Here is a 14,681-nt window from a genome sequence, read left to right as displayed (position 1 = left end):
GTGTTTGTGTTCGACGCTAAACGTAGAGCGATGCCATCGCGCATTTGCTGGAAGCCAAAACAAACCTTGTCCTCCGGGTAGACAAAAAGGTGAACTGACTCGGTTATTAGTTGAATTCAATTGGTTCTTTTCGTCAGTGTCTGTGTGGATTCTTTAAGGATCATTTCTTTAAAATGAACCCGATCCTGCGTGCAGGCCTATACGGCCGTTGTTTGGCCATGCCGGAATCTCTGGCGTTGCAACAGGCTTTGAGGACCACATCGACACTCGGTCCTACGGAACCATTTTTCAATCGGCAAAAGGCGCTCAACCGACCTCTCAGTCCACATCTAAGTATTTATAAATGGCAGATCCCGATGGCGATGTCAATCACGCACCGAATTACCGGATTAGGTTTGGCTATGGGAGTTTACGGTTTTGCGTTCGGCGCCCTTACTATGAAGGGTAAGCATTTAGTACACTTCCTTAAAAATTAACGTGGGTAAAACCATTTAGTACTAATTATGTTTATTCAATAATAAAAGAGTCGGAAATATTTGAAAAGTTCTACAGATGCTATATATAATAGCGTTTTGTTCCTTTGGCATCGTCGTATAAAATATATTATATACTACATTACAAATAACGAGCTATTTAAAAAAAAAATAAACATAGCTTTTTTTTTATAATAAGGTAGCTATGAATTTAATCTTAAAACACACGATTAAAGAGAACGTTTTGTCTTATTTACCAGCCGTCTTATTTAACCGTTGCTGTTAACAGGCGGTGGAAAGCTATGTAAGTTGTCCACCGAGTGTTTTACATTATGAAAAGTTATAATTTATTATTATAATTATTATTATAATTATGAAGAGTTATTAGGCTTTCCAGAATAGAATTTTTCTTTAGGTACTACAGAAAAAAAAGTTATAGACAACCGGTCAAGCTTTTAGCCGGAGTCATCTTTTTTACAAACATAACCGCTATATTTTGGAGAAATTATGAAATTAAATATAAATTACAAGTAATTTATTTAAAAGTATACATATCTTATGTGGAAGGTGAGGAAACGTTTTGATGTAAGAAAACATCAGTCAGACTAAAACATCAGTCAATTGCTACTGACCCTATCCTGTAGACTGTAAAAAGGTAAACAAACCAAGCCCAAAAAGGAAGACTCAAAACCTTTCTTTTGTAATAGCGTGTGCGTATGACGGCTTGGGTTACCCTCGATTTAATTATCTAAGTTATGACCGGTGCATTGTCGTCTTTAATTGTGTTGTTTATCTATCTGTTGACGATAATTATTATTACAGGCCAATTCCCTGAATGCGTAGCTGCCATACAGGCGATGCATATCTCACCGGCCCTGATTATTCCTACTAAACTAGCTGCATCAGGCACCTTATTCTACCACTACCTTAATGGAATTCGACATCTCTGTTGGGATTTAGGCTTCGGCTTCAAGGTCAACGAAGTGTACACCTCTGGCAAGGTTGTTTGTGCTTTAGCGACGGTCGCAGCTTTTTACGCTACTTTCATGCTATAGACACAGAGAAAAATTTTAGACAGCAAATAATATAAAAAGAGCAAATTGATGTGGAGTGGAATACGGCCAGTTTGCATTCTGCCCTAGCGAGGGCAATTTGAAGTAGTCAAACAAATACATCTAAAATAAAACGAGATATCTTAAATAAGAGGGATCTTTAATTAATAACAATTAACTCGCAGAGTAAAATGTTGAAATCATGTCTTTACAAACGGTAATAAATACTTAAGAGAATTATAGTGAATTTTCCAAGACTATACGCTGGGTAGGAAAGTGGTGATAAAAAGCTAAAGATACAGCTGGTGAAAGAGATGAAAAATAAAGAATACTGCGCGTATCTATAACATATAAGTTCGTTCACTCGATGTATTCTATTGTAAGGAAACTGCAAGGCTTCAATAAGCATAAAATACTGAATATCATAGTGGCTAAAATAAGCATGCTTACCTGACTGGATAGCTTTTTACTTACGTATAAATATGTAGAATAAGATAGACATAATTTTCGCAAGATTTCCGAAAAGATATAAGTTTGAGTGAAAAAGTAATACCTGAATAATGTTAGACTTACTATTGTTCAGTTTTGTTCTAGTGTTGTATTTTTTATCTAAATTTTCTATTGAATTAAATAGTTTGTTCTTTTTAGCAAATATTAAATGGTACAATGTTGAAATAGTATGCGCCCGAAAATGTTTACTAGCATTATGATATTAACAACTCTGGTCTAATGGACAGGGAAGAATAGCTCCAAATATTGTTTTTGTTCTTAATATTGTCCTCAACATTACCCTACTATCTCGTATATTCGGCGCTATTCTATAGAAAAACTACACATATTTACGGTATGTAGTAACTAGACATAAAGCGGACTTTTATCAGGAACGTAAAGCAAAAGTTGAATTTTTTTTTGTGTTTATACAATATTATTTTTCGGTTCGAGCGCTGCAAACATTCTCACGAAAAATCGCCAACACGTGCGGCCTAAGCCACTTTGAACTGCGCACATTGTGCATATAGTTCAAACTGGGCCAAGTTAATGAATCGATCCAAGTTAGACTTCTTGATGGTAGCTAATCACGCCAAAGTCAAATTGTGGTTTATTAAGCAATTAAATTCACTCAAAAACTTTAGAATTTTATCTTTAAAATAACTCCGTTCTTTTCTCCTCCATCGACTATATATATTTACAAAAAAAATAATTTTGAAGAAAAAATCAGAATTTTAAATACCTAGGGAATCAATGGAGCCGTTAAGCCCTCTATCACACAGCTAGCTGCCACAACAAAACATTGCCCGACTATACCCGGGTTCGAACCGATATTATAACAGCCCTAAACATCAGCACGAAAATGTTAGTCACTATGCTATCACATGAAGTACAGGGTAAACCTAGCGTGGTCCCACAGGCTCTATGAGTTGTACACACAACGTACATAACCTGTTGCATATCCATTAAGTTTCGCCTTAAAGCTGCAAGAAGGGAGAAATAATACTCACGTAAAGCTTGGTGCCAAATTTCTCGTGGTGATGAAAAAATATTCCAACATTATTAGAATATTGCGCCTATAATTTAGCTCTGCAATGGAATTGTTAGCTGCCTTCAGCGTTCGTACCAGATAGATCGTGCCTCTCGTGTGTTTCAATTCTCTCGGAATAACATAACTGCCGAATATGAACTTAAATACTCTGTAAATGCATGATTTCAATTTCAGCATATTTTTTGTCGGCCGATACTACTAGTTCCTCAACATAGGGCAACCAACTGACAAATAGAGTATATATGGCTTTCACCTTCTGTGCTTACTACTAGCCGTTTTTCAAACTCATTACTTGGCATAAGAGGTGGCTTTGCACAAATCGTATTACAAGTTTCACGCGTATGCATGACAATAGGACGGGTTCAGAACATATTCTGGACATAATTCTACGCAATCATAACTTTGTCAAAGACGTTTATGTTCTACCTTCATGAATGTAGATCATAAGGCAATTAGTTTCAGTAACAGCAGGATACATGACCATAGACGCGGTAATTTTTATTTACGTCCCTTCGGTGATTAAAAAGGGGGATTATGAGTCATTAAGAGCAAGTCTAGATAGAACGAATTAACACAAATTCAGTGCTTTTCCACTTTCCAACGACAGGTAACCAGAAGCTTTTGACATACAAATTTCTTCTTCACCCACGAGTAAAGATTCTTCTTTATATAAGTATAGATCGAAACTGCTCAATGGTATCTCGCCACAGTACCGACTAGGACTTCGCCTAATTAAGTTGATCTTCACCATCGGAATCTTTGTGTCAGAGCTAACGATAGGCTTTTTCGCATTAAAAGTCGACTATGTGGTCTAGGCAGGTATAAGAAATCTTCGCTTGCATACTTTATACGAATTTATCTGTGTATGTTTATCCTGATATCAAAGCCGTGAGGTACGCTAACGACGTAAACACTGATAATTAAAAAAGTTATTGAAAAATACAGTCAGTGCTAAATATACTAGATAGAGAGATAATAAGAATTTACCTAAAATTTTCAATTCACAAATGTTCGGGCATATATTTTAGACAAGAACAACTTTCTGGTAAAAGTATTGCACCCATAGCCTTAAATCGACAGCTACTACCTAAACACGTAATCTGGGAATCACACTGCTAACAAGTTTCTATTGCATTAACTGTGTTGTTGATCATAATATTGTGATGCGTTCCTTTAATAGGAAAAGCTGGATCATTTATAGCCAGTTGGCCCTACTTTTACAGGCAACCATTGCCTGCATGTGTGTCCTTAATATGAAACACAAGCCTAATTAAGGATAAACCCTCACACATGTGCGAACGACGCTTGTAAGGCATGTTGTTTTTAGATGTACAATTTATCGCGATGAAATAATTTATAATGATTTTTTCGAAATACTAGGCAAAAGCTATATGAACATGCCTAGTAGACTAGGGAACAACTCAGGTTAAAAAATATTTCGTAACAATTCCTGCAGTAACTATCTGCGTATTGAGTGCACAGCCAAAAGAAATACCGACTACAACCTCTGTAAATGACGTTTTTGCGTGGCATGCGCTTCGCCTAGTTCGCGGAAGCCCCTACGCTTTCCTTTCTCTTGTTTTTGTTTATGTACGAAATAAGAATATTGCATTGTGCATATTATTCTAGCTCAGAAAAACAATTTTCTATACAGTGCAAGATCTATCATTTTGTTACCTGTTTTGACCCTTATCGACAATCGGGAGTAAAGTAATTCAGCAGTGATCTGATTTTTTATTACATTATTAAATTGTAACCGTTTGGCTCGGCCTCGAACTGCGCCCACTTTTTTGCAGCTTTTCTTGTGATATTCATAATAAACTTTGTGTTTTTACGTAAAATGTCGTGTGGCGTCGCGTTTAGACAGCAGCGTGCGTAGGTAGTAGGAGCTCGTTCAGAAGTAGCCATGGTACGTCTATATTTTAGGCCCCGCCGTTAACCGTTAGCTCTTGTTGTCATTAGAACGCATTACCCGTCGGCGCAGAGTTGATAGTGCTTCATGTTCTATTCTATAAAGCAATGTTACCATTGAAGCAATCGCTGGTAATCTGTGAGAATAATATCCTATTGGATCCGCAACAGGAATACCATCTATTTAGAATTGAAGGCTCACACATTGCACTAAGAGTCAATTTGACAGGTCTGTGCTTTTGTTGTTTAAGAAGAAAGCATCTTGATGATTTTTTCTAGATTATTATGCTAGCTCGTCAGGAGCTTTATCCATTATATAATTATTATTATTACGTTATGCTATACTTGGAAAATATATATAGAAGGAACATGTATATGTTCCTTACTTATATCCGTACTTATATATGGTCCTATTTCTGATATATTGTTTCGTGTCATTGTGACAAATGTAGCTCCGATTCAATTATAATCAGACAAAGGAGATCAATGTACTTAAGGCTTCAAATAAACCTTAGATGGAACCTGCGGTTATTCATTTTCTACTGTTCATTTTGTGGGCTCCCTCTGCCCACTGTGTCTACCGCATTTCGTGTGGCCCACAAACTAAATACTGAAAATTCGATCGATCGTATTACATTCAACTTTCTATAGAGGTCATTTATATTATTGAGATGACATTTAATTGATTTAGCCACCAAATTATACAACTATAACACACATCGTATAGTAATTGTGCACCGTCGAGACCAGGCCATTGTGATATAAACGGGGATACCCCATTGCCATCTACACATTGTGTATTCCTCTATAGAATACGGCTACTCGCGCTTTAACCTTTGGATAGCAACCTATGCAGCAGGATTAATCCCTTTCCAAGAAGGCAGAACATGGTCGTGCTGTTCGCCAGAAGAGAAGAAATCAAAATAAAAAAAAAAGCACATTTAATGTCTTCGGCACGAATTGCGAAAACCTCAGAAACTATGAGCATTCACAATGTATTCGTTTCAGTTGCAGGCATACATATATTCATAACAGGAATGTACAGAAAATAATATGCCTCCTTACTTTTTTATCGCATATTTTATTCCAGTCAGTTTTAAACGTAGTACTTAGATGCGCTATCTTTGCCGTATATTTCCATGTAACATCGTCTGCAAAGGTTGAACTTTACGACCCATTATATACTGCTGCTTTCGCGAGTTGTCTGCCTGTTTTTCTTTTGCCTTTATATTACTGAGCTTCTACTTCTATCCCTTATATTCGAGAAGCCACTCATTTACCCTGACTTAATGCATGATAATACACATACTAAATACGAGTGTATCAGTTATATGGCATTATTATTAGAAAGACTATTTAATGTTCATTTGAGGTACGTGTTTTTTTGGATTAACTAGTAACGTTGTGCATTAATTTTTTTTGTATTGGTATTGTTCAGAATATTTGTAGGCGTCGCTGGTCTTATCCACTACTCGTACTTTATTTTCAAGTGAAATAAATCAACGCTGTATTTATTCAATATATAACGCTGCCGAATAACGTCCCTAGTGAATAGGATTTAGTACAAAGTAGGCATTTTTCCATGAGATCAGTTGGTCACTTCTTTCCAGATTTCTTAATACCTCCAGACGCAAGGGGGCCTTTACCAGCCGCTTTGGCTGCCATTTCCTTCATTTTTTTTTGCTCTTCCTGCTGCCTGAAAAATAAAGACAACGTCGATTCTAAGTTAACTAAAGGAATAGTGATTGTAATAGTTTATCGTGATTAAGATTTCAAGAGCTCACTTGCCGACGTTTATTGTTGGCTGAACAAATTGTTTGGATGCCGCCTATTCCTCGGAATGCAAGCTTCTTTGTTTCCAAAAAGTTTTTCGCTTACAAATATTAATATCAAACCTATTTCAACTCCGCATGATTAACAAACTTAGTTCTACTCCTGATGATTTGTGTAATTACTCAGCGAGTATTAATAATCAGAACATTAAAAGTCGGCTTCAGGTCCGAACTTCTATACACTCTAAGAAGAACCATCATGCAGACAACTGTCTTTCATCATTTTCTATTCCTACCTTACATAATGATAAAATAATGTTCAATCAGTTTTGCTTTCGAAAAGCTACGCTAATTTGAAAAACCTATCATGATCTTGAATTTTAGGTCCAGGTAGTATATCCTTCTGTTCTCCAATAAACGAAGATGAAGCGACGTTGCTAGTTTGAAAAGGGACCACCACAGCACAACTGATTTTAAGGCATATATATTGTAGGACCATTTGGTGGAAAAGCTAAATTTATGCTCCAGAGGTATACCTGACCCCAACCGCGTCCGATGGTTCACAGTATATTGCCTCTATTAAGCGAGACAAACGTACTTGCACGGTAACGCTATCGACTGATAAATTAGAAAATGCAATCAACCATTAGTTTACAGCTGATCATATTCAAATAAATATATCATTAGGTCCCTTGGACGACAACAGCAGTATTAATTGCATCACCAGCAACCAATATCAAAATCAGCCTTGCCTGGAGCCCGCATTTACTTAGTAAATATCGATGACTAAATTGAAATTAAAGTATAGATTGCTATTTAAGAATAACTACTACTATCGTATTTTGGCCCGATAATTGGGGAGGGACCCAGGTTTAATTTGGCAACAAAGACAGCAAAGTTTTCGCAATACAGTTAAGCCATAACTGATCGAGACGCATAGATCACGATGCAATAGTTTCGTCCTGTTTCGTAGCATAGCATGCGATGTTTAATGAAGAATGTAACAGCATACGATTAATAATATGAGAACTATATGTTGGATACGGATGGATAAATTCTTTGCTATTAAAGCAACTCTTTCAGATGATTGGTTAAGCCCTTTTTGACATCGATTAAAACATCTAAGAGATACACAGGTGTATATACATTAGCCTCACCCGAAGGATCTTGAATCTGACTACACCGCGTTGCAGTTAACCCTACGGTTGTTTCACCAAGAATTCATATAACAGCGTACATACACATCGTATACATGTTACAGCCATAGTTTTTTGGAATAGACCACTTCGTAGGAAACCTTAAGTGGCGAAACATGGGCACAGGAGACGGACAACAAAATCTAGTGTAAAGCTACTCACTCAGTAAATAACCTAGATCGCAAACCAAGCGAAGAGACATCCCAGAACAAACCAGCAGGTTTATTCAAAAAACACAACATCCATATAAGCAAAGCTATGGCAATGAGCATGTTCGAACTAAGACAAGTCTATTCTATCACAGATTCCACAGTTAGATGGGTTCCACAGAATCGAAGGTGGCAGTCACCCGCTAGGCCCTCTATAAACTTCAGTGGGAGGTGCTTTCGTTGGATTGGCGTTCTTGATGGATCAGCCCCAGTCAACAAGACAATATCGTAACACAGAAAGCAACGAAAGCAAGATTTTCAGTAGAGCCACTAAGAAGACAGCCGATAGAAGCACTCAACACAAGCCAACAACAATACGAGGCTCGACCCAGAATTACGCCTCATAGATCAGAATGTGCAGGTGGGTAATAGGCAAGCAGTGTGGTGTTGTCCAGTCATGTTCTCTAATCTCCGTTTGCAGTGAGAGACGAATACCAGAGGTATGCGGCAGAAATAAGACGCTGACAATGTGTTAAGTGTGCTAGAAATGGTGTAGAGAAAGGTACTGTGCGGTTTGAGGTTGAGCATTTCCGTTTGCAATATGACCGAAAAAATCAGTCAAATGAACAGGGTTTTGAAGTAGAATAAGCAATGATGAAGAAGGAAAATTGTACAATAATCGATGAGTTTCACAGACCAGTCGTATAAACACAGGAAGAAACATCTGCTAAACTCACTTTGCTAATAATGAACTTTGTTCTCTGAATGCAACAACACTAGACTGCAAACTTGTTTATTGTTTTACTGTTCAAACCATAGACGGAAGACAACATCGCTCTGAATCTTGCGAACTTAAACCGATCTCATTATATACTGGATTGCAATCAATCGCATGCGTATGTTTTTTCCAAGTTTATTCACACACCGATGACAGCAACAATTTCAATTCCCTATATACATTTAGCCGGCTATTGAAGTTTGGTTACAGGCATGAAACATTTGCGAATTTATGAATCATATACTAAGAAAGTGCTCATATTTTAATTTAATAAACATACATTTAGAACGATTTATATGTAAAGTGTCGTTGGGCTTTGAAGCTACATTTAGCTCCCAGTATGAAGTTTACAAACAGAAAGTACAACTTCGCCTTCTGTCATGAGGCTAAAATATGGAACCCAAAGAGATATTCATAGTTCACAGAATACTGGTCGGATGAACGAGGGAGTTGATTTTAGAATACGTCGCCTGATTAATTCGAATAACTTACTTCTTTTTGAATTCAAGATCAGATTCGTCTAGAAATTTGTCTTCTTTTTTGGGCGCCTTCAATGGTTTCTTTTTGCCTCCGTCGCGACCCGACATCTTAGTTTTTTTTTTTTTTCAAACAGCCGGCCACGACAGCGAAACTTTTTACTAAAGGCAAGAAACCGGTCCGCTCAGTCAAGTTTAGTAAAACCGGCTTTCATAATACGCAATGTGCGCCGTCAACGACTTCTCAATGCAGCCGCAGTATTTCGGCGCCAACTTATAAATTTGAATTTAATGGCGGGAAAAATACCTCCAATCGAATACAATGATGTAAGTTACAGTTAACATAATGGCCTTATTTATGGTCTTTTTTTTATGGACAAGGCTAGTATAAAGGTTGCACAAAGAGTTTTAACACTCACGTGAATCCTAGTATTGCGCTTATACACCTAGAAATCTTGCAGTATAGAAAAATCTAATGTTTGCTTAGTAGACTTGGTAAAGCGAGACTATATACGGACGGGCACTTTTATAATAATTAGACGAACTGTTATTAATGTGTAGATGGAAAGCGACAGTCGGCAATTCGAATCTTAGTATAAATATTACTTTAAGATTCAAATAGAAAAAAGGTACTTGCGGTAGTCTACAGGTAAGGATAGTGTGACTTTATATAGCTTAGTCTTGTGTCTGATTAAAAATCGTCTTACTAAAAAAAATGTGTTACAGATAAAATTTTCGCTTAGAGCTAAAACCTCTTAGCCAATACTCACACTATAGGGTAATGCGTGGCAGTATAAATGATATTGTTAATAACGGCACTAGAAAACAAACGACTAAGACAGACAAAAAAAAGGTTTTTTTACGCCACATGCGAATTACTAAATAGCGGCTAAGAGAGTGTAATAAGATGCATTATAGTATTTTAAAGATATCAGCGATTAAGCAAATCTTTATAGATTGTACTTCCAAGAAGTACTTAAGACACTGAAAAAGGCTACATCTACTCTAAGTTGGTAATTCTAAATCCATGTTTTGATTTTGGTCAAGAGAGGTCATGAGATTTCTCACGAATTAATGGTTAATAATATTACCTCTACCGTTAGGAAATTTACATTCGGTATCATTTCCATCCTATCCAAATAGATCAACATATATAATCCTTTGTTCAAAAATGGACGAGTCTTTTGTTCTAAATTGATATATCTTCATTTAATAGCCCCAATTCGAGTTTTACTTTTCGAAGTAATCCCCGCCGTATGCAACACATTCCTGCTACTGTTCTTCCCAGTCCTCAAAGTATTTTTCAAATTCCGTCGTCTGGGTATTCCTTAGCTCAGTCAGCAAGTCTCCTTTTTTTTTTATCGAAACGCTTGTCTTTAAGATTTTTTGTCAGTTTTAAGAACAGAAAATGTCACAGGGGCTAGAATCGGTGAGTATGAACGTTTGGCAACACACAAATCGAGTTTTTTTGCACGACCTACTGTCGTAGTTGTGAAGTGTGAACCGACGCATTGTCGTCAAGTGGGACTTAAGACTCTTTGGGCCATAGTTATGGTCTTTTGCATTGAGCAGATTCGCGCAGCCTTCTTAAAACTTCTTAATAGTGTTCCTTAGTGACCATGGAGCCGGACAGAATACACTCATAATAAACAATCAAACGGCTTCCTGACACAGTTGTTCATCGGTGTTATTCTGCTAGACATTCAGTTGTTGCGGTACAAACCTTACCGTTAAAAGCCTTCTGACGCTTAAACGGTCACTTGATGTTTCTATTTCTCACATGCTAGTTCTGAACATGAATTGGCACATAGCAGACGTGAGTCGTTTCATCCTATCCTCCTTCTGACACCTCAACGGTCAGCTGACGTTTCTATTTCCCACCTGCTAGTTCTGAACATGAATTGGCACTTAGCAGGCGTGAGTCGTTTCATCCTATCCCCATACTCGTCTGTGAGCTCTGTTACAGGCCTGCCAAAATGAGGATCTTACTTTTCACCCAAAGCCAAATGCAAAAGAAAGCCTGTTGCTCCATTTGGAAAGAATCGTAGAACATTCGATACATAAACTTATTCAATCTCATCGGAGAAATAGAGATCACATCAGATTATTATAGAATTTCGCCCGTATGTAGCAAAAGCCCCACTTTTTTTACAAAAACAAACGTCGATTACAAGCGATTATCCAGTACACGCAAAAATTCATCAATTTTGGACATGGCGTAATCACGAAACGCAACTATTTGTTTATCGCTAAATCGCGTATGTCGCATCGTTTTAAGGTGTATGAAAATATTCTCCAAGTAGTAACTCATTAAAAATGGAGAGTGTTTAATACGTGGAAAAAGGCTCAGGTGATGAGTAAGTAGAACATCTACAGAGATGTAAGCGTGTCGCGTTTCAATATCTATGCAATATGCATATGGGTTCAGAAATGGTTGAGAAATTGCTGCAATATAACGTGCGGGGTTATCTTATATATTGCGATTTGCTATAGTGTACACTATATCCGCGTGCCAACTAAGCGTGTGTCAAGCCCACACAAAATTGTATTTACCCATAAATCTTTTGAATAGCCCGCATTCTCGTCTAATTAGCACCGATCGAACAAAAGGAAGATTTTATACTACGAAACGGTGAGCTCTCATATTATCACTAACGATTATATAACGAAAAAATTTGTTTTATTAACTGATCCGATCATTGTTCTGGTAAATGAATCTAAATACTTAATATACTAACGAAGTGTGTCGATCTTCTAGTCTAGAAACAAAATCAGTGTGAGCAACTCTTTGATGCATCGTAGTTTATGTACTTAACGTGTAAGAGATTTTCCTTTCAAATTTATAAGGTCCAAAATTGACTGCTATAAACCTTAAGATTCCCATCCTATGCTTGCAACTGAGTGCTTCCTGGTATCGCTTTATAATTTTCAAAGCATTTGTTCCCCTTTGCAGATACGACAATGAGATTTATATCGGTATTGACCTTAATTTTCGTGTGGAGTTTTCAAAGTACAATCCGTGTATACATTTACTACAAGTATTTCGGCCCTACCAACAATGACAGAAGTGCTATAATAATATTGCGGTAGCAATTCTTGCTCATAGAAAACAGTACAATGCATCAAACGTGCTAACCACTGCTAACTTAGCGCAAACAAAAATTCATGTCTGCGTTGAGTCGACACAGACAAAAAAAACGTTCAGATTGGTAAGCATAGCTATGCCTGGTCAAATATCAGTGTGGATTGAGGGAATGTGTGCGCCATGTTTCGATAATTATCCCTTTGGCAGCGAATCCCTTATATTTATGCTACAGAGATTTTCTAAAATGCACTTTGCAGCTTGCCAAAGATATACTTGCTTTCGATATAGGCTATATCGTTAAACGGTCTATATAGTTAAACAGCTATCTGAGAAGCAGAGTCTGTTTATTCAAAGCATTGATTTTAGACAGACGATTGAACCCCAGCCTGCTTCTCGACAATGAATTACCTTTACTAAACAAAAAATCCACTCGATTTATTATTTGTAGACCGCTACCACTTTAGTAACTTTGACTACCACAAAAAGCGATGATCCTAGTATACTATGTAAAATAACACGATATTCGAACCAGCGAAAAGCTGGCAGTGGAGGTCTGAATCATTGCTGTTTTTACGGGGCGCCTACTGTTGTAGGAATAAGAAGGAGCAAAGTTAGGTTTTGTGCTTCTTCTAACGATGCGTTCATATTTATCTACTGCCACTGTTTGCAAGTTTAGTTGGGCTCCATTGGGGTACCTAGATGTACACCCGCTTAGCTTGCGAAGTATTCTATCTATTTTCTCATTTCTGAAGCAGACAGTCCTTTTCATAGAGCAGAAAACAGAAACAAGAATTACATTGGCCCACTCTAGTATGACGCAAAAATTTGAAACTTTAGCTGTTTAATTAATATAGCTGACTTCGTAAACGAAGAGATACAACAGGCTGACCCAACTTCTCAGCAGATTAAATTCTCGCCGTTTCTTTTCAGAACAAAATTTATGTCCATTAAACTGGACTAATCCTTGTATAACTAGGATCTGGCTGTGTTTCTTGATCTTGGACCGTTACAAAATATAATTATCCGAACACTGCCTTTCCCCAATTGAGTGCCTTATCCTTTGCAGCTGAACTAAATCAAAAGTATAAAAAAACTTCTTTACTCTAAAGATAAAGCCTGTATATATATATATATATATATATATATATATATATATATATTTCTTCTATATTCTTCTGGCTTGGTCCAGTTATGTATATACATAAATACGAGCGTATTATAGCAGTTACGAGTAATGACTGCTGGCGCCTACTGACTATATGTACCAAAAGCTCGCTGAAATCACATATTTTTCACCGACTACGGGATCCAGCACTCAATCTTGTTGACCAACGTAAAAGAAATGTTGTTACCTTAGGGATCAGTTTCTGCCGAAGAGTCGGACTGGGCACAGCTTCGGAGGTCCATCGGGCAACGAGGTTTTGCGAATGGTGTTGCGCCTAAGACCTGTCTTAGCATAGTGTTCATTGTAAAGGCGATCGCAAGGGGCATCGAAAGAACAAAGGAGCCGAGCGTCTTCAGCAACTGTGTAGATAGCCGCTCCGAAATTGTGCAAATCGTCACGTCTACCAACCCGTTCGCCCGCGGGTTGGCTATAGCGTCCTCTGCATAGCACACGTTGTGACATGTTAAATACTGACCCCCGGAAAAAGCTTGTGTTATCCGTAATGGCAGCGTCTATAGTTCCGTAACGATGCTAAAGGCCCGACAGTGCCTCTTGCACGATCTGAGTTGTAATGTGACAAGCTGGGAAAGGAAAACCGAAACGATTGCAGTAGTCTATATACATCAGAACAGACAAGGGAGCATGTTCCAGGATGCACAGTGGCTTACCGTAGTTAAAAGCTGTGCGGGTGGATCTACGAACGTTTAAGACAGATGGCAGTTATGGCTCGGTTTCGTTCCGCAACTGCAAATCTTTGAATTCTTACTCAAACTTCGTACTCCGAAAAGCAGCAGGACATCAATCAATGGATGACATCTATCACGGTGTCGCCGGCTTGTTCGATTAAGGCTGTCACGCCATTCCGTTTAGCCACTTGCCCGGCCGATTACTGTCAAAATCAAAAGCTCCTGTTCCTCCCACTAGCGGCACACTCCTCAAGAAGTGGCAAGCTAGATCGTCCATTGTTTCACCTTTCGCGATCCTATCAAGTTGCCATCAAATTTGCATTAATCGCTGACAACTAACAATCAAACGACTGGGTGGGGGGCTATATATAGTCATAGTTGTTCGGAAGTGATTATAT

General features: G+C 37.8%; 3 protein-coding genes across 7 annotated transcripts in view; 2 read left to right on the top strand and 1 right to left on the bottom strand.

Moving 5' to 3' along the window:
- The first annotated feature begins 17 nt into the window (after positions 1-17).
- LOC111254126 (succinate dehydrogenase cytochrome b560 subunit, mitochondrial-like) lies at positions 18-1,879 on the top strand. The gene is made up of 2 exons (XM_022814664.2): positions 18-444; positions 1,296-1,879. Exons 1-2 carry the CDS (start codon positions 174-176, stop codon positions 1,526-1,528), a joined length of 504 nt encoding a protein of 167 aa, XP_022670399.1. The 5' UTR covers positions 18-173; the 3' UTR covers positions 1,529-1,879.
- A 4,158-nt stretch (positions 1,880-6,037) lies between these two features.
- LOC147754205 (translation machinery-associated protein 7-like) lies at positions 6,038-9,577 on the bottom strand. The gene is made up of 2 exons (XM_086974362.1): positions 9,364-9,577; positions 6,038-6,672 (listed from the first exon to the last, which is right to left on the bottom strand). The coding sequence occupies exons 1-2, from the start codon at positions 9,456-9,458 to the stop codon at positions 6,573-6,575; spliced, it is 195 nt and encodes a 64-aa protein (XP_086830488.1). The 5' UTR covers positions 9,459-9,577; the 3' UTR covers positions 6,038-6,572.
- Positions 6,207-14,681, top strand: part of LOC111254480 (uncharacterized) — a 19,539-nt gene continuing 11,064 nt past the window's right edge. For 2 of the 5 annotated variants that reach the window (XR_002675043.2, XM_022815368.2), the window contains exons 1-2: positions 6,207-6,348; positions 8,249-8,514. The gene's annotated coding sequence lies outside the window, so the exon portion shown is untranslated. Of the gene's footprint in view, positions 6,349-7,132; positions 7,354-8,248; positions 8,515-8,535; positions 8,594-8,635; positions 8,656-14,681 lie in introns of those variants that run through there. The other 3 variants (XM_086974359.1, XM_086974360.1, XM_086974361.1) reach the window with 3 other exon arrangements.

This window comes from Varroa destructor, unplaced genomic scaffold (assembly GCF_002443255.2).
Source record: "Varroa destructor unplaced genomic scaffold, Vdes_3.0 BEIS01000007.1, whole genome shotgun sequence".
NCBI classification, from domain to species: Eukaryota; Metazoa; Arthropoda; class Arachnida; order Mesostigmata; family Varroidae; genus Varroa; species Varroa destructor.
This window is presented reverse-complemented; position numbering and strand designations above follow the sequence as displayed.